The sequence below is a fragment of the Anguilla anguilla genome, chromosome 3 (genome assembly GCF_013347855.1).
Source record: "Anguilla anguilla isolate fAngAng1 chromosome 3, fAngAng1.pri, whole genome shotgun sequence".
NCBI lineage: Eukaryota > Metazoa > Chordata > Actinopteri > Anguilliformes > Anguillidae > Anguilla > Anguilla anguilla.
In genome coordinates, this window is record NC_049203.1 from 60,764,066 (window position 1) to 60,790,072 (window position 26,007).

The 26,007-nt window shown below is 48.5% G+C and overlaps 1 protein-coding gene across 5 annotated transcripts; it reads right to left on the reverse strand.

The window, feature by feature from the left end:
• Nucleotides 1–2,067: 2,067 nt before the first annotated feature.
• lnx2b (ligand of numb-protein X 2b) lies at nucleotides 2,068–23,790 on the reverse strand. Of its 5 annotated transcripts, none has more exons than XM_035410997.1 (10): nucleotides 23,626–23,790; nucleotides 16,541–17,124; nucleotides 14,354–14,547; nucleotides 12,767–12,963; nucleotides 10,156–10,599; nucleotides 9,598–9,741; nucleotides 7,346–7,520; nucleotides 6,394–6,646; nucleotides 4,924–5,082; nucleotides 2,068–4,328 (listed from the first exon to the last, which is right to left on the reverse strand). In XM_035410997.1, exons 2-10 carry the CDS (start codon nucleotides 16,933–16,935, stop codon nucleotides 4,193–4,195), a joined length of 2,097 nt encoding a protein of 698 aa, XP_035266888.1. In that variant the 5' UTR covers nucleotides 16,936–17,124; nucleotides 23,626–23,790; the 3' UTR covers nucleotides 2,068–4,192. The 5 variants fall into 5 exon arrangements, with proteins under 5 accessions (XP_035266888.1, XP_035266890.1, XP_035266886.1 ...); XM_035410999.1 differs by having other exon boundaries at nucleotides 12,767–12,960; nucleotides 16,541–17,127; XM_035410995.1 differs by having other exon boundaries at nucleotides 16,541–17,127.
• Between the last annotated feature and the right edge of the window lie 2,217 nt (nucleotides 23,791–26,007).

Below are 26,007 nucleotides of genomic sequence, written 5' to 3' on the forward strand. Positions count from 1 at the left end.
TTCTTTACCTTCAATTAAAGTTATACAGAGCAGCTTACAAAGGTGGTAAATATATATATATATATTATTAAATTAATACACAACAAATTATCATAGTACCATGTATCCTAGGTCATGGTAGATCCCAGATTATTTTGGTTGAAAAATGCATGTGTGGTGTGGAATACGTTCTCAGTGTCATGTTCAATGGCATTATTAATTGTCATATATTATCATTTCCATTTATTTAGGTGTTATTTTTATGTTACATAAAAATATATCTTTGCAGGACCCTGTGGTCTCTATGTCTCATTTCAAAGGCAGAACTGTATGGCTAAACTATGGTCACCTCATTTGGGGGTGTGGGGGGGGGGGGGGGGGGGGGGGGGGGGGGGGATTGGTGCTTGTCATTTACAGCTTTATCAGTTCAAGTAACAAATTATGCTTTTTGTGATTTAATAATCAAGTTCAAGGATTTTAAAATGTTTTAACACAATTTGCATTCACCTCATGAGTCATATGTTTATTCCCTTGAATCCTGGCTAGAAAACCATGACCTGGTGTAAGCTACATATGTACACTTTACAGAAATATGTAGTGTACATAGTCAGAATAACTATCTGTCTTTTTGCATCTTTACCATTGAAATCAGTTGATTAATCAGAAAAATGAAATGAACTGATGTCACACAAGATCTCCAATCTGCACTTGGTGTGAATGTCCACTTAAAGCAAGAAGCAATTCTCTGAAAAGTTTCCTTAGTCTTTGGCCTTCGCCTCAGGGGTCAGACGAGGAGGGACAGTCGTTAAAGGGATGGCCACACAGCCATCTGCTGCCGAGCCAGATGTTACCATGAACTATGAACTTTTCTCCTCCAGTCACTCTCTCTCTCTCTACCCCGGCGAATATGTGCTGAGCATTATGCGGCAAAATGGCTGCTGTGGTTTGGCCAGGTGGGTGCTGTACACAACTTTCCACCATTTCACTGTAAAGGGCTTTGAAGATCAACGGTGCTGTACAAATCCAATCCATTATCGTCCATTATCTGCGACCTTCCCCACCATTAGTAACTTGTGAAGGAAGGAATACTAAATGAACGCTTCTACGTTTATCTTATTCCCCTCTACAAATCAAAGCCCACAGACAAATCGTGTCCTGAGAAACTTTTGTTTCATACCTACACAACTTAGACTACATTCTCAAATGGTTTGGTATCAGAAAGTTATTTGAGTTTGGAAGTTTAAGCTCAGAGAGTATGAGAATACAGCTTAATTATCCTGTGTGGAGCACTTCTCTCTGCACTTTCTCCCACTTATACATGTGCTAGAGCTCAAAGAACAGAACTTAGACAGGAGTCTCCAGTACAGAGCATACATTGATATATTTGGTTGTTCATCTCTAGCAATGTTAAATGCACTTTCTGTTAGTCACCTTTGCTAAAAGCATCTGTCAGTTGCCTACATGACATAAATAATATCCATACTATGCTCAAATTGTAACAGCTTCACTGGTAGAGTGGATTTGAGTATCTGGGAGATTTACAGATTCTGACACACAACATTCAAGATGTGGCTGATTTGTGCCTCAAAGCGAAGTACTGTAACAAAATCTCCGCTCTCTTTAGCTTTTCATTTTCGCCCTGCTTGCATATCAAAATCCAACTTTCCCATTCTTCTTTCTTACTGTGTGTCCATGCGCGTATCTTTATTTCACAAGTGTTGGGTCGTAAGAATTACTGAGTGTTTTGTTACCCATCCTCAGGCAAGAACGTGCTGGCCTCGAGTTGAGCAATACTGCAGGATTAAGTCATGTGCTTGCAGAATGGTGGACTGGGTCTCTGATTCATATGCGAGTCAGTGCCAGACGGCATCCTGATGACTTTCAGCGTGAAACACCCAGAGGGTATCGGCTATCGGAGATCACTGGCTGAGCAGTTTTTTCCCTCTCTCACGGGATCAGTCCCATCAGCACTTCTACCAAACACCTGTCTAACATTCACAGGCTAATACACATGCCCGCGCTCTTCCTATAAGGCAACACAATTGGATCTTCTGGTGGAAAAAGGAAAATGTGCAACAGCAAAAAAAATAATATTGAAAAGTAACACACTTGACTTTAATGAGTTGTCTTAAATCACAAAATTGAAGAAGCTCCTTTCTGCTTCAGAGGTCTGAATGCTGACATTTTGCTATTTATTCATTTATTTAAAAGTCATACAAACCTGCAGTGTCTACAGCAGCAAGGAGACTGAAGAAGCAATATTATATGGGAGCCTCTAACCCCTGATCCCCCATATTTAAGATCAATCAAAAAAGACAATGCTTAGAGGTTTTAACAACTAAGTCATAAAATACACGTAGTGCTATTTAATCAAAGTCTCCAGTTCCTTGGAAGCAACTGCTCTGTTGTTCCCATTGCAGCTGTACTCCTCCCGTGAAAACTGAACTAGATGATACTTCAATATATGGGCACTCCAGTCCAGTCAAAGTCAGGGCAAAACATTGATTGCATTTTTTGGTACTTAAGGCAGGTGAATATTGATTAGTCTTTCTGTAGACACAAGGCACCCAATTAATTGAAACATTCAAAATAAAACATTTCACAGAACAGTTAGGTAGCCCAAACAATTACAGTGCAGTGCATGTACAGTTTGTGAACAAATCAATAGAAGCCAAAAACACAGGCATTAACATTTTCACAAGAAATAACTCAAGATGCCCACAGTAATCTTAACTGTTATAATAAATCAGTTATGGTGAGCTGGAGAGGTTCTTTACTTCATTATGAGACTTTGGTCTGTTCTCATCCGAAAGAGTTCAAGGTTTTACATCAAACGTTAAACACTACACTTCTCCACATCACTTGGGTTATACTTCATTCATACATTTTTTGATTGTTTATATTGTACATGGTAGCAGTCTTTAGGTTCCAGATTACAATATAATACTACTGTAAGATGACTAAAAAAAGGGAAACCTTTGAAATGTGAACTGCTATAGAGTTTCTGCCATCAAAAATGCCTAAAACTGGCTGTCAATTGTCAGCACATAAAAAAATGAATCACTGCATGAAACGGGAAACAAGTCTATAAACAACTAAAAGAGCTGCAAGGTCTGAACAAAACAAGGACTGTAGTGTGGTGGAGCGGAGCGCTCTTCTTGTGGGTAATAAGGGCTCTATACTGTAGTTACTTCATCCATCTTGTTGACACTGAACCCCATCGACTTTCCTCTCACAGGGACATGGGGTGGAGCTACAGTGATGATGTAACTCAGTACTTGCTAACCACCTGTACACATGACTGGTGCACCCGCGCACGCGTGCGCACTCACACACACACACACAAACAGGCCGACAGAAACACACGCACTCACACACAAACACAGGCCGACAGACACACACGCACTCACACACAAACACGGACAGACAGATAGACACACAGGCACACAATTATCCATTTAACGAAATGTCAGTATGTTTTTAAACAGGTTGGACCTACTTTTCCCTCCAGTTTACCTGAAAGTATTTTGGTAAAACAAGCCAATCTTGCACATTTGATTTGCTTCGCCTGTTGTGTGGTTCCACATTCAACTGCTATTTGAATATGAAAAAAGTAGCAAATGATTCCCCCCCCCACTGCATAAAACCTCTCTTTAAGTAGTGAGTCACAGAGGAAATCAATGCAGATTTAACAAGTGTGGGAGGACAAAGTGCAAAACCAGCAGTCAATTAAAATTCACACCAGAGATTGTCTGTAAAATAGCATTTAAAATTTTAAATTAAGGTCATGCCCTACTGTACGCAGCAAGGCAACAGCTGGGGAAGCTCGTCTCAGGACCGGCTCCGTAAATGACGTAGTGATGGTACGGCTAGGTTTATGACATCAGAAATGGGCGGAGCAACAATTTGCTATGAGTGATTCACCGATTTCAGCGATTCATTGCGTTTCCTCTGCTTTGGAGCAAGTAAATTCAGATTTGTTCAAACATGTTAGTGATTAACATCTCATTGCATGCCCACCCATTCATGAAACCGCTCTCATCACTATAATCAAGCTTAGTGAACTGATTGATTGACAGTGTGTAGTAACAGCGATCAGCAAGGCTTGCCAAGGCATTTTTCTTGGGATAGGAAAGGAGGGGGGGGGGGGGATCTCTGTATACGCCAGACCAGGCGGAAGGGAGAGGGGGGGCAGGGCGAGGTGTGGGCGGGGCTACACCAGGCTCCCAGGCCACGACACCACAGTGAGAGTGACTTTGTTCTTCTGCAGCTTGAGGAGGGGGATGAGGGAGGAGTTGTTCATGCCCACGGTGGTGGCTCCGTTCACCGCCACGATCTCATCGCCACACCTGCGGGACGAAAGCCAAGAACGTTTCCCACAAACCGTCAGGACCCACAGCCAACAGAAACAACCACAGGGCAAAGCCGAGCATGCCCTGGAGAACAGCAGCAGTGCGGCTCACACTCCCTCTCCTTCCAACACACTTCCTGCTTTTCCTCAAACCTCGTTACACATACCTTTTACACATCTATAAAAGGCTCTTATCCAGGCTCACAATCACAACTTAACTTCTGCATTCATAAAGCCGGACATTTAGTTAAGCTATATACCTGTATCAGGGGAACAGGGATCCCTACCTGGGAATCAAACCTGCAACCTCTAAGTTACCCTGAGCCCCCAGCTCCATAAACATTGTACTAAACTGCCGCCCTCAAGCCTGTGCTGTTGAAACCTCAGTACAATGTGGCGCATTCATACCAACACCTTCAGCACACTCCCCAGCCTGCCCGATATCTGTACCGCGACCCCTCCATTCATAACACACAGAACAGCCACAGAAACAGCCGGAGAAAGGGCCCATTCAATCTTACTAGGGAGGGACGCAACCGCCACCCCCAAAAAAACCTCCCATTCAGAAAAGGGCGCACGGTTGAAGGACTCACTTGAGGCGGCCGTCGAAGTGGGCGGGGGTCCCGGGGACGATGGTCTTGATGAAGAAGGGCTGCTGGCCGTGGGTCTCCTCGTACCCCCCCACGATGCTGAAGCCCCAGCTCTCGCCGTTGGTCTTCTGCAGGACGATGTCCCGGCACCAGTGCATGTGGCTGCAGGAGGGAGGGGGGCAGCCCAAAATAATTAACGATACACTCCAGGTTTTTTTTTTCCCGCCCCCATGTCATCGCACACCGAGCGATGAGATTTCCTCCAGTTAGACAGGATGAAGATTTGCAGAAGTAATGTCTCAACCAGAGGACTTTTGCACTCTTTGACAGCTGATGGCAGGAGAGAATGATCAGCACGAATAGCAAAACAGCCAGGGGGGTGGGAGTTCATTGGAACAATGCTTCTTCTGTTTTGGTCGCGTGTATTTCTCATATTGTTATATCAGGTACCAATTTTATTTTTGAAATGGCAAACAACGCAAATGTCTGTACCACTGCTGATTTTCTGTTCAGCTCTTTAGAACTTGTTTTGCCACATTCCAGTTGCTCTGTGCCGATATAGACCCCTGAAAACAGTTTCCACTATCGTAACCATCCTCTCTCATACGATTGGTGTGCTCACATTTCACAAAAGCAGGTGTTCACAGACCGGATGCTTACTTTGCCTGGAGGAAAGAGTGATGGGCCAGATTTTGTGACCAAAATATGTATTGTTGTCCAAAAACAAGGATAAGTAGATAGCTACATCAGAAAGAAGCTAATTTCAGCAGCAAATGCCATAGAAGGGATGTGGTCTGTGGTCCGCTTACATTCCGCCAATCTTCCAACTGCCAAGACATACATGTGGCAGCCATCATACCACAATGAAGCAAAACTCCCTATGGAGCAGCTTACAAAGGAAAACTGCACTGCAGCATGCCAAATCAAACACAGACAGACAGACAGACAGACAGACACACAAACACGCAGACACACACACACACACACACACTATCCGGTTGATCATTCATGACCGTTCAGTGCATTAACTGACTTGGACTGCATCAGTCAGGGGGCTGACTGGTCAAAGGTGACAATGCAGTTTAACCAGTTCAGTGTAAATCCTGGTGAACTTCAAGAAAGAACAACACTGAAATAAACCAGTGTCCCGTTTATCAACAGAGAGACTCTGTACCGACGGCATGTCAGTGTGCTAAAGTTCACACCCAGCAACTGCTAAGCTACTGAAAAACTAGCTGCAGTCCGTCAATGATCTACACGAGCATGAGAATAACCTATGAACATCGCACGCTCTGCACAATGCTGAGACAAACATAATGTGGCTGTGGCGATCATAAACTCTGGTTTGGGAGATGTGTCACCATTCTTTTAAAAACCTACACCGGGGACACCAGTTAGCCGCCCTTCCCCCTGACGCCCCCCACCACCTCCCCCAAACCCGCCCCCCCCCCTTGTTCAGGTTGTGAGGCACACCTGGGCAGGCCCAGCCAGCGGGTCCACAGGGGGGCCCAGTTGAGGTCATCCTCCCGGGGGTTCTCCAGCATCTCCAGCTCCTCCTTGTGCTCCCCGTCCCCTTCCTCCTCCTCCTCCTCCTCTCCCTCGGTGATGGTCTGGACCACGCGCAGCACCACGCTGGCCTGGGCCGTCTGCGCCTTCAGCACCGACACCGCCTCGCTGTAGGTCAGCTGGGTCAGGTCCACCCCGTTGATGCTCAGCAGAACGTCGCCTAGGCAACGAGAACCGTGGCAACGAGGTGGAATCAAGAGCACGTTTGTGCCAAAAGGTACAATACCTCGTTTTCACTTGATTTGAGACAGACACAACTGGACTCGCATCTCTTCATGAAGTGCACGTGAAGCATCTGAAACAATATTACTCTGCACGTGGTATACACTAAATTTAAATGTTCACACTGTCCATTTATACAGCTGGGTGTGTCGAGGAGACTATGGGTCATGTTTCCTGAAGCACTGGAGTCGTATGTGAAGACGCAGTGTGTGCTTTTAGCTGAAGAAGCACAGGAGTCGTATGTGAAGACGCAGTGTGTGGTTTTAGCTGAAGAAGCACAGGAGTCGTATGTGAAGACGCAGTGTGTGGTTTTAGCTGAAGAAGCACAGGAGCTGTGTGTGAGGCATGTGTGAGCCGCGTGTGAAGACGCAGTGTGTGGTTTCAGCTGAAGAAGCACAGGAGCTGTGTGTGAGGCATGTGTGAGCCGCGTGTGCAGATGCGGTGGGGGGTTTTAGCTGAAGAAACACAGGAGCTGTGTGTGATCTGTGTGTGAGCTGTGTGTGAGGCGTGTGAGGCGTGTGTGAGCCGCGTGTGCAGACGCAGTGTGTGGTTTTAGCTGAAGAAGCACAGGAGCTGTGTGTGAGGCGTGCGTGAGCCGCGTGTGCAGACGCGTGTGCAGACGCGCTGGGGGGTTTACCGGTTTTGATGGTGCCGTCGCGGTGCAGGCAGCCCACCGGCTGCACGCTGGTGATGTAGACGGGCACTCTGCTGCGGCTGTCCCGCCCGCCAGCGATGGTGATGCCCAGCGACAGACGCGGCTCCTTCTTCAGGCTCACAGTCTTCTCCTGGCTGGAGAACCCGCCCGGGGGGTCCTGCGCACACACACACACACACACAAACGTATGCAAATTAACACAGATACACACACACACACACGCACACACGCACACACGCACACACGTATGCAGATGAACACAGATACACACACACACACGTATGCAAATGAACACAAATACACACACACACACACACACACACACACATATGCAGATGAACACAGATACAAACACACACACACACACACACACACACACGTATGCAAATGAACACAGATACACACACACACACACACACACACACACACACACACACACGTATGCAGATGAACGCAGATGCATGCGGGGACACACACACATGCATGCACAGACACAAACACACGTGTGCAAATGAACACATACACAGATGACCATAGATACAAACGTGCAAACACACACACACACACACACACAGATGAACACATACACAAACATGCATGCACACACAGGCACAAATACCTGTCAAGACTGAAAGGACTTAAGAGCACAGAAATATAAATAATAAATGTGTGCATGCAGGCACACACACAGAAAATCCCCCTTCCCCGCCCCCAAAGGAACATTTTGAGCAGCTGATCTGCACAGGATAAAACCCACAGGAAATACCAGCGGATTCCTACCTTGAGAAACGTTTAGGTAAACAAATGAAATGGAGCAGATAACCCGCTTTGAATTGACAAAGAGGGAAAAGGTAGAGGATTTGGCACGCAGGTCTAGTGTCACGTCACACGTGCTGAAATCCACAGCTCCCCCCGCACCGCTCCTGGGGCTGTGGAGCCCGCACCAGCCCCTTCAGAGGGGGGGGGGGGGCAGGGGGGGGGGGGGCAGGGGGGGGGGGGGGGGGGGGAGTAGAGTCTTCTTACCCAGCAGGAAGTCCCCCTCCCCACACAGAGTAAAGGAATTGGCTCTGCAGGCAAAAACTAACTGCGACTGGCTTTGATCCTCACAACAAACACAAACAAACAAACCAACAACCAAGCAAACAGCAGCAGGAGCAGCAGCGGCACTCTCCCTTTTGATCAGAGCGGAGGGAAGCCTTTCATCTCTCTCGCTCTCCCTTTTTTCCCCCTCCCCCCGCTGCGGTCTGCTCCCAGGGCCGTTCACCCCTGCAGAACCGCTGCCGATGCCACCACATCTGTGCCATCCTGGGCATCAGGGGGCAGCGGCGTCACCGGGTACAGTGTAGTGTCACTGACCCAAAGGAAATTGCCATGGATGCATTCACACACACTCACATGCTCTCACACCCACACACACACACACACACAGTCACCCTCTCACACACACACACACACACTCACCCATGTTCTCACACGCACGGTCTCACATGCTCTAGCACTCACACACGCACGCTCTCTCACACACACACACACACACACTCTCCCATACAATCACGAAAACAATCATGCAATGGCACGCACACACCGGCACGCGCACTCACACACTGGCACACACACTGACGCACTGGCACGCACGCAGTCTCGCACTCATGCAGATGTATGCGCATTCATACACATTAAACCTGGCTGGGACCAGCTCAGCACGTCTCCAGTCCTCCCGGCGTCACGGCAACCGCACCGCTGGGGCCAAAGTGCGACCGCGCTGGCCAAAGTGCACGAGGGGCCCGGTAACCGGTTAACTGGAGCCCCGCGGCTGCCTGTGAGCGCCCACTGAGAGCCAAAATGGACGACCCAAAAAAAGGACCCGCCTGGTCACCTCTCCCGCGTCGTCCCTGCGTTCCCGTCACAGGCAGCAGGGCACATTTCCCACACACACGCGTGTCACTATTCAACTATGTTTCTCCTGCAAGGCTTTCCAAGCACACTCCTCCCTTCCTACTGCATCCCGTGTGATACGGAATATATAACCTGCACACCCCAAATAATAATAAAACATCACATTTAAATGATCAGGGTTAAATAAAGAGAAACACCAGGGGTTTGTGACTCCTCCAAAGGAAACATCTGGAGTCTCAGAGCCGTAGAGAAGCATTGACTCATTTACAGGCCCTTGCATGCATTTGCGTGTGTGGCATGGTGTCACACGGAAAGGATGAACAGTGCGGAGCGCTTACCTTCACGTAGGTAGAGCGGCGCCTGAAGTACTGCGTTTCGGGAACCCTCCTGGACCCTCTGCCCGGCCCCTCCGTGCTCGTGCCCCCCTCCTCCGGCACCTCGGCCTGCCTCATCACCACAAAGTTCACCCGCACCTCGCTGGCCTGTGCAGACACGCACGCGCACACAGCACACGTATCACACGTACGCACACGTACCACACGCACGCGCACCACACGTATACACAATTATGGCAGGAGAATTGAAGCCATTACAAATCAAATGTCTTAACAAACTGGTCAATTCAAAACCAAATGTGAATAAAACATAATAATACTTCATAAACTGAAAAAAGAAAATTTTTTTTTTTTTGTTGCCATTTTTGATTAAAAATTTTTTTAGCCCGCCACCAATGGTCTTCATCTGTACATTCAGCTATCGACATTCAGATGGGCCCATGCTCACAAAGCGTCCCACAGTTACTGATCTCGGGTCAGTTTGCCATTTACCCCATACACACGCGACGCTGGTATCTGGCCAGGGAAAGCCTGATCCCAGACCAGCAGCGGCTGCTGTACCTGTATGATCTGGGCGGCGCTCTCGGGTGTTCCGTGCCGCAGGTCGTGCCCGTTGATGGCCAGCACCTTGTCGTTGTTGCGCAGCTTGCCGTCCTTGGCGGCCACGCCCCCGGCCAGCAGGTCCAGGATGAAGACGCCCGGCTCCTCCGACTTGCGGATCAGCTTGATGCCCAGGGGCTCCGAGCGGTCCCTCTTCACCAGCATCACCTGGGTGACCGTGCTGCCCGGCTGGGGGCCGGGGCCGCTGCTGTTGTTGTTGTTGGGGGCGGGGCCGAGGGAAAGGGGCGTGGCGTTGGTGCCGGCGGGCGGGTGGTGCTCCGGCCGGGGGTTCCGGGTGGAGAAGCCCTTCTCCTGCATGACGGTGAGGCGGAGCAGCGGGCAGGGCCGGCGCAGCACCGCGATGGCCCGGCGGTGGGGCACGCAGGCCACGTTGACATCATTCACCTGATAGACAGACATACAGACACACGCAGACAGACACAGACAGACAGACACAGACAGACAGACACAGACACAAATACAGCAGTCAGCACAACCCCCCAGCACAGTTCTCACAAAGGTGGGGGGGGGGGGGGGGCAGGACTCTCGTGTTGCGTTTCAAGTGCGGTTCTGCTCACATAGTCAGGTGACTGGGATCAACCGAGCACGACGATTCAAATCGAGCCCTATTAATCAATCTCCGAGCGGATGTCCATTCCAGCCGAGTCTCAGAGTGCCGCAATTAAGGACTAAACAGGAGCCCAATGACAGCAACAGGAGTAGCTCTCTGCTCAAAATCAATGCATTGATTCACAAAGGGAAGAGGGAGATAGCATTTCTTATTCCTAGAAAATGTATCTCCTCTGCTTCACAGCATATCCCTTTACAGGCACCACTGTGCACAAATCCCCTGAAAAAGCAAGAGTTGTGTTACCACGGATCCTGCAGCAGCCAATAGGAGCTGAGGCTCATGTTCATATTCCAAGGTTTCTGATTGGTCAAGAATTGAATAAGAAGAAAACAACTCAAGGCTACAGCATTCAGGCCAGAACCTCAGATATTAATAATGAACATATTCTATCAGCTTAGTTTACCACAGCACAGCATTCCAGAGAGGCATGAAACACATACAGTAACAACTTCAAGCCAGCCAGTCACAGCCACTGTGACACACATAACACATAATACACATCGTTTCATCCTTTTCGCCCAAAGAATTAGAAAAAAAAAACCTGTATAAATCAACAGGTGAATGGAAACTGTCCAACTGAACGTGTGATGTAAAAGATTAGTCGCACCACTACTGTCTGGTCGGATATATATAAAACCTCAGAATCATCATTTTCCACAGTGAAACCCAGTTTAAGGTCTGCCAGCAAACTGGAGCGCGTTCGCACCGTGTGAGCGACCCACATATGTCAGCCAGCGTTTGCTGACAGGGCGGAACGGATCCAGCGAGACGGGGGGTGGGGGGGGGGGGCGGAGACGTCCAGCAGCGCCCGAACGCCGCGTGTGTACGGTTTCTCCGGGAGGACAATGGGAGCATTAGAGCCAGCCGAGCGGAGGGGGCCAGCTGAGAGGAGACCCCCCAGCGGGGGTTTCGTACGGCCCGCACCAGGCCCCGCCGCGCCTCGCTGGGACCCGCTGGAGCAGAGAGCGGCCGTCCCAGGGCGGGGCAAACAGGCTCCTTCATTTACCGGCACTCACAGGAATTATGAGCAACACAGCAGGGCCAAGGGTCACATGCCACAGCTTCTCTAAGGCCTCCTTAGTTCATTGTGGGAGTTTTAAGAATCATTAATTAATTACGTGTACATTTATTTATTTATTTATTTATTTTCGCAAAATCCATTTCCTTTAATCCCTGCGTTATATAACCAGGTCATTTCTGTCACCGTTTGTCACTTTCTAACTCACATCCAAGGGCGACTGAACTGAGTAACTGACCTGAGTAATTATTAACCGGTTTGCCAGAACAAGTTGTACCAAGTAGAATTTTAACAGTACAACATAATTTTAAAGTTAACGCAGAGGGTGATGACGAGGGACGACAGGAATGAGCAGCGACTTGGCCTCTTTACAGAATTAGCACACTTAGTACAGCAAAGAGACATTACAGAATGAGACATGTTTGGCCAAATGATACGCCACTTAGTACAGCAAAGAGAGTCTTTACAGAATAGGGCCTGTCTGGCCAAATGCCAGGGCACGTAGAACAACAAAACGAGTTTCACAGAATAAGACCCGTTCAGCCTAAATGCCAGGCCACTTAGTACAGCAAAGAGTCATTACAGACCAACACCCGTTTAGCCTAATGCCAGGCCACTTAGTACAGCAAAGAGTCATTACAGACCAACACCCGTTTAGCCTAATGCCAGGCCACTTAGTACAGCAAAGAGTCATTACAGACCAACACCCGTTCAGCCTAAATGCCAGGCCACTTAGTACAGCAAAGAGTCATTACAGACCAACACCCGTTTAGTCTAATGCCAGGGCACTTAGTACAGCACAAAAGTCTTTCCACAATAAGGACTGTTTAGCCTAATGCCAGGGAACTTAGTACAGCAAAAAGAGAGGGATGGCAAAACGGAACAGGAGGGTAAGATTGGAAATTGGGGGCCCCCCTCATCACCTCCAAGATGTGGTCCCCGGGGGCCAGCTTGCCATCTCGGGCGGCGAGCGAGTCGCGCAGGACCTCCTGGATGACGATGTTGCCCAGGGGCGTGTCCTTCCCGCCCACGATGCGCACGCCCAGCTCCTCCTCCGGCTCGTCCCGGTAGATCTCCACCACGCTCGCCTCGGCCACCAGGCTGGACCTCAGAGGGGCTTCTGGGACAGGAGGGAAACGCCAGCATGAATTCACACACGGAAAAACAGGCTCTCACATAAAGCCTCCAACACACTATTATACGTACAGTCACAAACACACACATACTTACACACTCACACACCCACATAAACGCATACTGACACACTCACACACCCACATACACGCATACTCACACACTCACACACCCACATACACACATACTCACACACTCACACACCCACATACACGCAAACTCACACACCCACATACACGCATACTCACACGCACAGGTTTTACACCTCATATGCTAATCAATCTCTACCCTGTGAGACCTTTGAGCCACAGTTTCAGGAACGGGAGTGCTACAGCAGCCAAATCAATTGAACAAATAGGAGTTTTAGAGGTTATGAATGTACACAACGAGCAGAGATAAAGATTACACAAAACAACGTTTCCAGGCAACCGTGCGTTTGGCTATTATTCGTGGAGCCAGGAGACAAAGCGCCTGGGGCGTTCCCTTGCCAGAGCGGCCGTGAGTTTTTAATAATGATTCATGCGGTTTTACACGTCTGCAGGGGCCCAGACAAGACACATGACTGCGTGGTGCAGACGGAGACAGTAGCCCCCAGCGACGTGACATCACAGCCCCTCTTTTCCACCCCTTCCTCCCCCCGCCCTCGCGCAGAACGGGCAGATCAAAGGTTGCTTTTGTTTTTTTCCCCCCTCCGTGTCAACACGGCCCAGGAAACCATTTCCTGTGCTGCTTACTGCCCGCCTCTGCAAACTGTTCTCACCCCGACACCCTGCCTCTCCAGCCCAGTCTCCCACACTCTCCCACACTTTCCCCACACTCTCCCAACACTCTCCCCACACTCTGAAACACATCCCACTCCACAATCTCCCCACACTCTCCCACACTCTGAAACACATCCCACTCCACAGAGAGTGGATGTGTTTCTTCTGCCTAGTTGGCTTTGCAGAGGTTAGGTCTGAATAGTGTTCACTGTGTGAACTAAACTGTGTTCTTGGCTAGAAATAGCTGTACAAAATAAGTATTGTACCTTACTGAACCTGTGTTTAGCAGTTAGTTGTCTATGACCATGAAATTCACTTTTTGTACGTCGCTTTGGATAAAAGCGTCTGCCAAATGAATGTAATGTAAGAGAGCACAGGGACCAAAGAGCCGTACGGATACAGGGATTTCCGTGCTTTATAATAATAGTAACAATAGTGACCGCGCACAATAAAGCGAAAACCTACTCACGCGAGTGGCAGCCCAACAAGCCGATAAGAGATTAATAGCCACTTAGCAAGTGGGGATTGTGAAACTGATGCCAGTGAGTTCTGAGGAGGCACAGAAATCCCTGTATCTTCGTGCTGGTTATACCCACAGGGGATACCATGGCTCACCATCCTCGCTCTCCTCAAAGGCGGGGTTGACCAATCCGGGCTCGGCGGGGCCGCGGGGGGCGGCGGTCCGGGACTGCGTTGCGGGGTGCTTGGCGTCGGCCCCCGGCTCCCCCTCGGCCCGCCCCTTCAGCTCGTTCCAAGCGGGCCTCTTCCTCTTCTCCGCTTCCTCCCGAAGCTTCCGGAACGCAGGACATCTGGGGCGGACGCGTGAGAGGAGGGGGGAGGGCGGGAGGGAAGGAAGGAAGGAAGAGGTCAAGGCTCACCTGTCCCCTCTCGTGCACTCCTAATCACCAACCAGCCTTCCCTTAATTAAAGCCAAACCCATCCATTACACCCTGTCAGTAACACGGACTATAGATATCCTCTAAAGTGTATGCAGGCTGACGGGTCCATATTCAGGTGCTCAGCAAAAAAAAAAAAAGAAAAATCAATGCGGTTCATTCATTTGAGTTTCAGCGATGACCCGGAGCTGGGCGCTAGCACGCGCCGCTGCTCTGTGGTGTGTGGAATGCTGGGATTTGGCAGGGGGGCGGTATTAAAGGAGACGAGCTATGCAGATAAGCGGTCTTATTTTTTACTGCATTGCAGGGAAGCAGGGAGCGCGCCGGCCGGTACAGAGAACAGCCTCGGGTCTGATTCAGTCAGAGCACCACCACTGCCTCTGCGCGCCTCAACTTTACCTCCACTCTCTCCCTCTCCCTCTCCCTCTCCCTCTCTCCCTTTCCACCACACTCTACCCCCATCTCTTCCACCCCCTCCTTCCATACACAAGTCTCGCCTTCTCTCCACCACTTCACCCCATCATCTCTCCCTCCCCTCCCTCTTCTGCTCCCACTTCTTTCCTCTCTCCCTTTCCTGCTCCCTCCCTCCCCCACATTCATTCACTCTCTCACTGTCTCCACCACTCTACCCCCATCTCTTCCTCCCACTCCCACTCCTTCCCTGTCTCCCTCTCCCACTCCCTCCCTCTCTCTCTACCTCTCCCACTCCCTCCCTCTCTCTCTACCTCTCTACCGCACTCTCAGTCCCTCCCTCCCTCTCTGCCCCAAGTGGCTAATCACAGCATGACCTTTACCTTCCAGTGACGTCCTTGCTGACCACTCAGACAACACACAGCACACACTGAATACTAACCTCCCTCCTTCCTGATTGTACAGGAAAAACTCCACATTAGAGCCAGAGAACACAGGGCTGAGTACAGTCAAATGTGCCAAACACTAACATGGAGGTCCTGCTAAAAAAAATCCGTCTGAAAACCGAAAACTAAAACGTTCAGTTTTTTTTTCCGGTTACAGTGCTTGACGGGGATAATTTTGCAGGGACTCACTGTAACCAAGAAAAAGGGAAATGTGATATAGAATGGAATGTAAACAGAGAAGGGGACGGTTTCCTGCAGACGCTGACATGGCGCTCGTGGGGTCGGGAGAGTTCCTCTCCTGACATTGGTGGGAGAGAGAGACGCCATGAAACAGCTCGCAATAAACACCATGAGGTTACTGTATACGCCGCGCGTCTGTTTGGATTAGCCCAACAATTCATTTCCAACAGATGCTTTTAATGGATTCCGCAGATAGCGCTGTGCTTCTTCCCCCCCTCTCGCTCCATTCATTTCTGTCCATCTCCTTCATCACTCTTTCACTGTGCCCTATCCTCCCCTGATCTCTGCATTCCTCTTTCGCTCTCTTTCCACTCCATTCTTCCTCCTCAAACCTCTCTGCTCCTGCCTCCACCCACCCTTTGCAATTTCCTCCCTCCCCCCCCCTCACACTTCCCTCCTGATCCCATCCCCCGCTCCCCTCCTTCATGGTCCCTTCCCCCTCTCACTCGTTTTCTTTCACTGCTCCTTCAAAATCCCCCACCCCCGTCTCGCCTCTCCACCTTCTCCTTTCCCTGCTCCCCCCTCTCTCCCCACCTTGGCCCTGCATCTCCTGCTCACCTGTTGTGCAGCCTCTCTCCTTTCCCTACCCCACCACGTCACGCCCCACCCCTCCCCTCCCATCCCAGCCCTGCCCCTGCCCCTGCCACTGCCCCCCCCCCGCTCACCTGCTGTGCAGGCACTCTCCTTTCCCCGCCCTGTCCCTCCCCTCCTTGACCCTGCCCCACCTGTTGAGCAGGCCCACCCTGTTGCCCGCCCCCGCCCCTCCCCTCCCAGCCCTGGCCGCAGCCCCGCCCCCCCGCCCCGCTCACCTGTTGTGCAGGTGAGGCTGCAGCTCGCAGCGCTGCATCTGCTGCTGGCAGTGCGCGTGGAAGGGGCAGAGCACGGTCAGCTTGTCCAGCAGGTTGCGCACCAGCAGGCTGGAGGAGCGGCACTGGTGCAGCTGCAGCCGCTGCCGGTCCACGGGGCAGAAGTCCTGCTCGCGCAGGAAGCTGCTCAGGCACTGGAAGCAGTAGGTGTGGCCGCAGGGCGTGTCCATGGGCCGCAGCAGCGGCTGCAGGCAGATGTGGCAGATCAGCTCGTCGTCCACCTCGTCCAGGTACTCGTACAGGTGGCCCTCCTGCCCGCCGTGCCCCTGCCCGCACTCCTTGCACACCTGCGCCCAGCTGAGCCCCGCCGGGGCCGAAGGGGCCCGCGCCTCCGTCATGGCCGCCAGCTCGGCGGGTGGAGAGTCCTGCTTCCCCTCTTCAGAGAGCACCGCTTCTCTTCTGCCCCTCTTCCTGCCTTTCCCTTTGTCCGATTCAGAGCAAAATTAGTCCAGTCTGGTCCAGAAATCCAAGACTCTTGGGAGGTATATCCAATCAAAACCCTACTTTCCATATGTCTTCATCCCGGACTTCTGAGAGAAAAGAAAGACAAGAAAATGAATTAAAATCAAAGACATGCATGGCTTCTTCCTCTCTCTCTCGTGCTCCCTCTCTCACTCTCTCTGTATGTGCAAATGCACACACACACACACACACACACACACACATCGCTCTAGTAGACTTTGTTGTGCTTATGCTGGCTCGGCAGGAAATGACACGGCATCACGGAGTGCCAACAACCTGGAAAAAAGCCGCAGCTGTTTCCTCTTAACCGATTTCCTCAGGAACACAATTCTTTTCTTGGCTAAAAGTCCCAGTTCACTTCATAAAAAGGCTGAACCCCCACGGAATAATCCGGGAGAAGAGAAGAAAAAAAGAAGTCAAACTCAACAAATGGGAGGGAACAAAAGGCCGGTTACTAGAAGGGAACTTTGTGTGAACCATGCAGCTAAGCAATGCAGATTGCTACTGACCCCGCCCCCCCCCTCCTTCCTCAGCCAATCATCAACAGGCTACCTCCCCCTGGTGAGCTTTTTAATCTCCGTTAATTCCCTCTCATGGGAATGGCTGCATTGATAATGAGTGTGCGCCACGGTCTTTTTGTTTTGGTCACTCACCGTTCACTGTGCACTCATATGAGAATCCAATAGGCCCCCCACTGACTCACATGCTAATGAGCGCCCAATGCTCCACTCTAATTTCACTGCAAGGACACATGAGCGTATGCAGCACATAGCTCAGGCACCCATGCCAGACTTTTCCCAGAAATGAAAATTTTTGTGCATGTTTTATGCATTCCATAAAAGTTAAATGCGAGGCATTAAAATATGACCATTCAAAGTCTTTAAAAACAGTTTAAAAGGTGCTAATTTCCCCATTAAAGCTTGCTGACCCGTAGCACACTTTGCTTGAGACTTCAGGTTCTGATCAAACAAAACAGACTGGAGCATCTCTCCTAGTACAGCCTTCTGAGTCCAGCAGAAGGTTCTAGTGCCAAAAAAACACTGCCCTCCAACCCTCTGCTCTGCCTCTTTAGTTCATTTATCTTCTGCTTTTTCCTCCCCCACCCATCCACCTGAGATGCTGATATCAGCGATGTCAAGCGCCCGTCCGCTCCTGCATGCAAACACGAAACTCAAGATGAGAAGCTGTGCAGGACGCCTGCAGCCTGACTGAAACCAGACCCCTACACCCCCGGCAGAGCGAGCGAGCAAGCGCGCGCGCGCGTGTGTGCGTGTACACATGTGTGTCTGCACGCCCACACGTCTGCTGTTCTGAGCACCAGAAGCATGGTGGGAAAAGGCTTGTTTGTGTGACTTGTGGCCAGGCGGTCTGTGAAAGCTGTGTGCGTGCGTGATTGGGCAATGGGGAGACCGGCGGAGTGGGGGGGGGGGGGGCATCCGTCTACACCAGCCAGGGAAAAGGGAGGGAGGGAGGGAGGGATGGAGGAAGAGAGGGGCTCAGACTGCTGAATTTGCACTGTGGCTGGCAGGCTTGTTCTGAAAGGGCCAGCCTCGGGGACCGACCAATTACACAGCAGCTGGGGTCTGCACGCACGCACGCACGCACGCACGCACGCACCCCCGACGTGAAAGAGGACAGCCCACTCACTCGTGGGGCCTCCATCCTGGTTTCACTGAATCGATACTTGAGGGCTGTCTACTTTTTGGAGAATGTAGCAAGAGAGCAATAACTACCTCAGATAAAGCCATGTTCAGTACACAAGCAGTCTTGTAAAACTTCAAAATCTAAACAAGCAAAAAAAAAAAAAAAAAAATCAAGCCTTAATGTCCCAGACATTATTTTCAGACTGAAACATAAACGGGATCCATTTCACCGGGTGGGAAAAAAAAGACTCAATTACCACACACACCATTTGCATGTTTATACCTGCTACGAGGAGGCATCTTTTAATCTCTGATACAAAAGGACCTCTATAAAGAACAAGCTTTGATCTGTATGTCTTACCAATCCGCACAACATGTGAACACGTGTTTGAAGAAGGTAGAAGAGGAGATCAGAGGGAGATGAGTGGAAAGAGAAGAAAGATAGCTGGGCAGAAGAAACAGGGGGAGGGGGGAGAGAGAGAGAAGGAAGACAGAGAGGAGAGATGAGAGGTGACACCCAGCTGTTAATGCTAGAGATTACGGTCGGGAAGGGGGCGAGCATCTTAATTAAGGAAGGTTCCAGATGAGGAGGGGCTGGGCTGTCTCTGCGCTGTGACGGATGGCCTCGTCTCTCTCTCTCCCCCCCCAGATGGCGGTTTGAGGCGTGAGGACAGCGGGCACGTCCGCGGCTCCACGGCAGGGCGCTCTGCGGCGCTGAACACAGCCGGCGTCTGCCTGTCATTCCTCCCGAACAATCCGATTTTCAGACCCCACCTCTCCCCCAAGGCCTCGAGTACTGGGCTTCACTGACGATGAACATCCTCTCCTTCGCACACGCGCTCCGTATGCGTTTGCTCATGTCTTCTCGAAGCACCCTGCTTCCTGGTTGACACATTTAGGGCTGGTTTCACAGACAGAGATTAAGCCTAGTCCCAATCTAAGTGCAATTTTGAATGGAAAGCCCCCCCATTCTACGCCTGTGAAATCAGACTTTAGGGTCTGAAAAATCAGTACTTCCCAATGTGGGGGGTGTGGTCAGGAAAGAACAACATCCCTTCTGATGCCTCCCCCAGATACTGAAGCAAACGGTAAAGAAAACAAAGCAAATTTATGCTCATGACATTTGCAGATCAGCTTTAGGACGTTGGACATCTCCAGGGTGATTTTTATGCTGTGCACGTTCAGGGATGCTTTCACAACAAATTGCTGCATACAAAATATGACCTCACACTTTGATTAAGCAGCATTTTCTCAGAAGGTCAACACGGAGCCAAAAAAATGCTTCTTTTAAGTTTTCATCCTTTTATACACCTACTCTTAAATGTGCCATAAACAGAAGATGAAGACACACACCTAGACTACATGGCCAAAAGTGTGTGGACACCGCTTATAATTAGTAGGCTTGGCTACTTCAGCCACACCCATTGCCGACAGATGCATAAAATCAAGCATACAGCCATGCACTGTATTGACAAACATTGGCAGTAGAATGGGTCGTACTGAAGAGCTCAGTGACTTTCAACGTGGCACTGTCATAGGATGCCACCTTTCCAACAAGTCAGTTTGTCAAATTTCCACCCTGCTAGAGCTTCCCCACTCAACTGTAAGTGCTGTTATCATGAAGTGGAAACATCTAGAAGCAACAACAGCTCAGTCGCAAAACACACAAGGTCACAGAACGGGACTGCAGAGTGCTGAAGCATGTAAAATTAGTCTGTCCTCGGTTGCAACACCAAATGCCGAGTTCCAGACTGCCTCTGGAAGCAATGACAGCACAAGAACTGTTCATCGAGAGCTTCATGAAATGGTTTTCCATGGCCGAGTAGCTACACACAAGCCTAAGATCAATGTGCGCAATGCCAAGCGTCGGCTGGAGTGGTGTAAAGCACACCACCATCGGACTCCGTAGCAGTGGAAATGTGTTCTCCAGAGTCATGTATCACGCTTCACTAACTGGCAGCTTGACGGACAAATCTGGAATTGGTGAATGCCAGGAGAACGCTACTTGCCTGAATGCACAGTGCAAACTGTGATAGAAAACAAGCCTGCTTATTGTGTTTAACTATATGAAATGTATTTTGATGTGTTTATAACAAAACTATGTATGTAACTAACTTTGCAAAATGGAAAGGTACTGGGAATGAGTGACCTTCGAGGAGGAAGACATGTGGATGAGCTAAGGGAGTCAGATAGATAAAGTTCTGGGCGCCCGCCAAGTTTCAACTGCAACAATTTTTGGTACAAAGACAAGAAGCTTGCCACAGGTGTCTGAGAAGGTCACGAATACGTAAACATACTTTGAGGGATACTTTGTAAATGGAGTAAAATTCATAGTTAAAAGTACACTTGCTATAAGCATATAATCAAGTGGTAGGCTATATGTATGACCATTGCTTGCATAATATCACATCCTAATCAACAGCCTGTGTGACTATATTGAAAACTACATGTTTTGTGTATAACGTCAAATGAAGACAAACTGTACAAAGCAGGACTGTATGCGAAAGGGAGAATGAGAAGTTAAATTAAGAAGGGACACCCTCCCCTGCCGTGAGGCCCCAGGAAACTAGGTGTTTTGTCAAGGTTTCTGGAGTGAAACAAAAAGGTTCTCAGGAAAGCAGAAATTTGGTATGGGCGGGGGAGTAAGACAGTGTCATGCCATGCGAAACACCTCATAGAAGGATAGCTTACAGAAAGATATAAGAAGCGGAACTTGTAAACAGAAGTTTGAGACTCTCTTCTCGAACTCTGTGACGAGTGCTTGAACAGTTTCTCCTATTTGGCCAATTACATTGCGACCTGACTGAGTTACTTGCCTCCATTGAAGGCAAAACTCCTAACTCCTAACTGAGAAAGTGAATTAGCTCACGTATAGCTGACGGAAGAAGGAAAACACTGTCCATAGCCTTCTAAAATATAGCCTACCATAAGTGCTTGTTTGGGTTCAGATCCTTTGACTGAATTGCACAACAGGTGGCTAACATTAGAATCACGCCACTTGCACTGGGTGACTACTCGCGCTCTGTGAACAGAGGCGTTGCCAACGTGAAAGGTGCCCCTCTCCATGAACGCTGTAACATCCCTTTGTGCCTATAAATAACGGCTGACGTGGACCTTGCCTTCTAAGTGCAAAGTGAGCGCAGCCAAACAATGCCACAAAGGTGTGCCCCCGCACCATTACGCAACCATCGGGAGCCCTTCGCTGCTGGAGCACTTGCATTTTCCATTTAGCGGGAGAGCCGAACACTGTACCACAGAAGAGCTGCCTTCTGCCAGATCAGCGCCGACGTCTTTCACTTTCACAGTCACAGCGTGCGGCAGTCAATCGTGCTTTTGGCCACACCCACACCGCAAAAGTATACAGGCAGTTGGCCGTGCATCAACGATACAAGCTGACAAACAGCCTGGCAGGGAGTGGCGAACACCGTCCCCCGTCTCTCAGCCTCCTTTCACCAGGGCCTGTCAACATCAAAGTGCCCACTGCCACCATCATCAGCTCAATGAGTCTAATGTCAGCCATTTCACTGCTTTCCTATAGCCTTGCGTATAATACCGCGGCGTCCATTACAATAACATACCAAGACTTAAGCAAACAGAGGGGAGCATTAATCCTTTACTTAGTCTTATCAAAGCCCTGCTTTTCAGTTGCTCAAAGGGGCAAGGAAGCAGCGCCTAACAAGCCACCTAATGTATACAGCTTAGCAGATCAACCATGAGGTCCCTTTAACAATGGTTCTCTACATCCCCAAAACTGCAGTTAACTTATACTGCTATATCTGACGCTGCAAAACTCATTCCATATGTGCGTGTCTGGATTTAAGCAGTGCATGTGAACCAAGAATGGTTTTTAGCCTGTTTTCATTATGAAGCCAAACCAGTTACCAGACTGACAACATCAGAGGTGTCCCCAGCTACAGCTCAACCAGCCTCACTCGCCAACATAAACAACATTCTGTTTGTGATTAGGAGTTCAAAGCTGAGTCTGCCGGCCACATTTTTCCACAACAGTCTTAAATATCACTGTGAGCACAAGGACAATGTCTTCATTAACTGCAAAAAAACTATTTTCCCCTTTCCTCAATAGCCTACTATATGCTCAGTCATGTAATAAAAACAATAAAATCACTGTTATCCACGTAACTAATAAGCTACAAATAGCCTACTATCATAACTATCAGTAAGGCAAATATAGTTTTGCCATTCAAGTCTGTAAAGTTCGAAACTCATGAAAAGCATTAGCCTTTTAATCCACTTTAAAACAACCTATGAAATGACAAAGTCAAAACTAACTGAACAACATCAACATTTTTCTTGCTATCCAGACGAAATAAGAGCGGACATTGTTTCTCCCACTGGCACGCTCCCTTCTGAAATCATAAATTATGAAACTAGCCCCTGACAGCTGGGGGACAAGGTTAACAACCGCGCAAACTTTTGCCGCCACTCCTTCATGCAAACACAGTTACAATTGGAAAATAACCGATATGAACACCATTATAGTCTAAGAAAATATCTGTAACCTGTCATTTCAAATTGAAGAGTGCGTGACACAAAGCTAGCAACCGATACTCTGGCAGGACCTGGAAATTTGGCGACCGAGCGCTTGCTTAGCGAGTTAGCCGTAACCCGAGTCCCATCCATACCGCAGTCTTAAAATATGTAACAAAAACCGTGCTGACTGGACCCGCTAAGCCTAACTTTGACATATTCTATTACTTAAATATACTATCGATGAGGCTACATACTTACGGAAATACAAACACGAATCGGCAGACCTAGGCTGAATGGATATATTATCTTAATGTCCCCGCTTTCGCTCCAAAGACCGATACTCGTCTTACCTGTGTAGCAGGGGCTTTTCCGGAAGTGTTAAAACAAAGAAAGAAGTCGTTCGCTACACGCTACAATACGCTGTTAACTCACCGTGACTTCGACGAACTACATCGGGGAAAGGTTGTTTTTTTCACAGTTCTGACCGAGTCCTCCTATTCCATACGTTTCTGCCCATTCTCCGACACTGCCTCAGGTGTTGTCTAGTAGGACACCCAATTTTTTTTTTCCCAGTTTCGAACAGCAAACAGGGTAGGATCTGACGTTTTATACAGGAAGTCAGTGCAGGTAATATTCAAATCAAGCAAGTCACTTTTTCAGCGCGGGTGAACCGTTCTAATATTCTTTTATAAATATAACTTAATGATTTTACTTAATAATTCCACATAGCATTTTCTTGTGTCCAAATCTGTATTTACTTGTGGCTATTGTGAAAACCACAGCAGGTAATAGTCTATTGATAGCATTTTCTTTTTCCAAATGTGCAAGACACCATTATTTTGTCATTAATGTTGCACAAAATTAATTGAATATATCTTGGTCATGTTTTTGTAATTATTAAATATTGTGTATGAAAATATTAACCATCTGTCCCTGAATCTAAGGTTTAGGCTAAATTGGTTTAGGTCAAGCTCTTTCATGCTTAGTCCTATTACCAATTTAGCCAGTAAAGCCATTGTGTTCCTCAGCTTATTATATGTTCATTTGAAGTCAAGTGTTTTTTACGGTATGAATGTTCAGGTTACTGAACATTCACATGAAACCTGTCTCTCAGAAATTTTGGGGCTGCTATTAAATTTAATAAGGGAAATTTTAATAAATGTAAATTTAATAAGGGAGGAGCATTCTGTTTTACTTTGTACTTTAATGCTATGAGTAGTTTTATGTCAGTTTTGATCAGCCGAAAAAAATTCTTGGCTTTCTAGTCATGGCACCTGTGACTCAACAGATCGTACTCCACAGTACAGTTACCTGCCCTTTGCTGCTCACATTGGTATCCAGTCCCCAGATTCCTTGGTATTGCCTACTTGTACTGTGTTGTATCCTCCTCCCTACAATCCATTTGATAATTTCATATTTGCTGCGAAATATACCACATAAATCTCTGTTCTATCTCCTTATTTGTAGAACTCATACCTGAAGTTTTCTTGTAATGGTGTACATAGACCAGTTCTTCTGTCGTGTTATTAAGATACTTATAATTTCTGATAATATCTACCAAATGTTTACATTATACTTTGTTTTATCCTTTCAGTGCCTTTCAAATGGCCACCTCCTGCATTTGAGTCTCTTGGATTTCTTTTAATGGACACAGTTTTGGGTCCAGTTTGATACATAAAGTATATTACATACAGATTTTCATGATTATTTGTTAATTTCTTGCTGCTAAAAACTGATAGCCTGTAGAATCCCGGAAGATTCTTGAGCGGAGGTAATGTCATCGTCGTTCTTCAAACCCTGAATGACTAAAATCCTCCCTGCCTCTGGCAGCGGGGAAAAAAAACTGGTTTTTCCCACTTCTGCAGACAAGCGATCCTCAGGAGCTGAGACGTGAACCTGCAGCTGCAGGGCCCGACTTGCTCCTGTTTAACATCTTTATGACCTCAAAAAACAATATCATGAGTGGAATATTATGTATGAATAATTATCAAAGACAGAAGTCTATGTGACAGCCAGGCAGGAAGACTTTTGTTCTATGTCGTGAGTGAAATGCAGTTGCTTAGATTCAGTATGGTCACAGATGACATGTGTTGTATGACGGCAAATGCCATTAATGCAAATTTGAAAATACGCCTTCAAAGTGCTCGCTGCCAAATCTTTTCACTCTGCAGTCCACCAGCTGTGTGGACCCTTCACTAGACTAGAGGACTGCACCTAACGCCCAGCTGTATGTGCACCGCAGCCACCCTGATCAACCAGGGCAGTCGGTCGTGTGCGATGAGGCCCAGGGCACCCTGCCGATGAACCCCCTTCATCCCTGCATGGTGCCATGGTCAATTATAGCTCGGGCCTGCAAGGCTGCCAACCACAGTACTAGCATTGTTAGGGCAACATGGCACTTAAAACGAGCGCACTTATCTGGACATACAGTATTTTTCAAATGTAGAACATTTGTATGCCTTCCCACCTCGGAAGTATAAGGCAACCGAGTCACCTTCTATGGTGTTTAATGATGGTGACGAACATATTTGGGGATCTATGATCATTCCTCCGTACAGAATCTTTCAAGATCCATTTGCGGCCGAGCTTGAGTGCCCTGGCGAGCTGTCTTCGTACTTCCTGGAGTGCGTGATTCAATTTACCCCAAGACCCGCAGATGCAAAGTAACCCCATGAAAGGTCCACCGCTATAATTTGCCATCGGTATGACTTCCTTTTCATCATGTGTCCTTCTTCTGTCACCAAACCCACTACTGGTGAGCATGGGCAAAAGGATCAATATTGGTCTTACCTCAACATAACACACAATTCCATT

Bases quoted from the DNA above. Each gene is read 5' to 3' on its own strand.
- lnx2b (XM_035410997.1), bottom strand. From the start codon at position 16,935: ATGACGGAGGCGCGGGCCCCTTCGGCCCCGGCGGGGCTCAGCTGGGCG. The intron at 5,083-6,393 runs GTGTGCCTCACA...TCCCTCCTGCAG, and splicing joins CGCTGGCTGGGCCTGCCCAG to CCACATGCACTGGTGCCGGG. The intron at 4,329-4,923 runs GTGAGTCCTTCA...TTCGTCCCGCAG, and splicing joins CACTTCGACGGCCGCCTCAA to GTGTGGCGATGAGATCGTGG.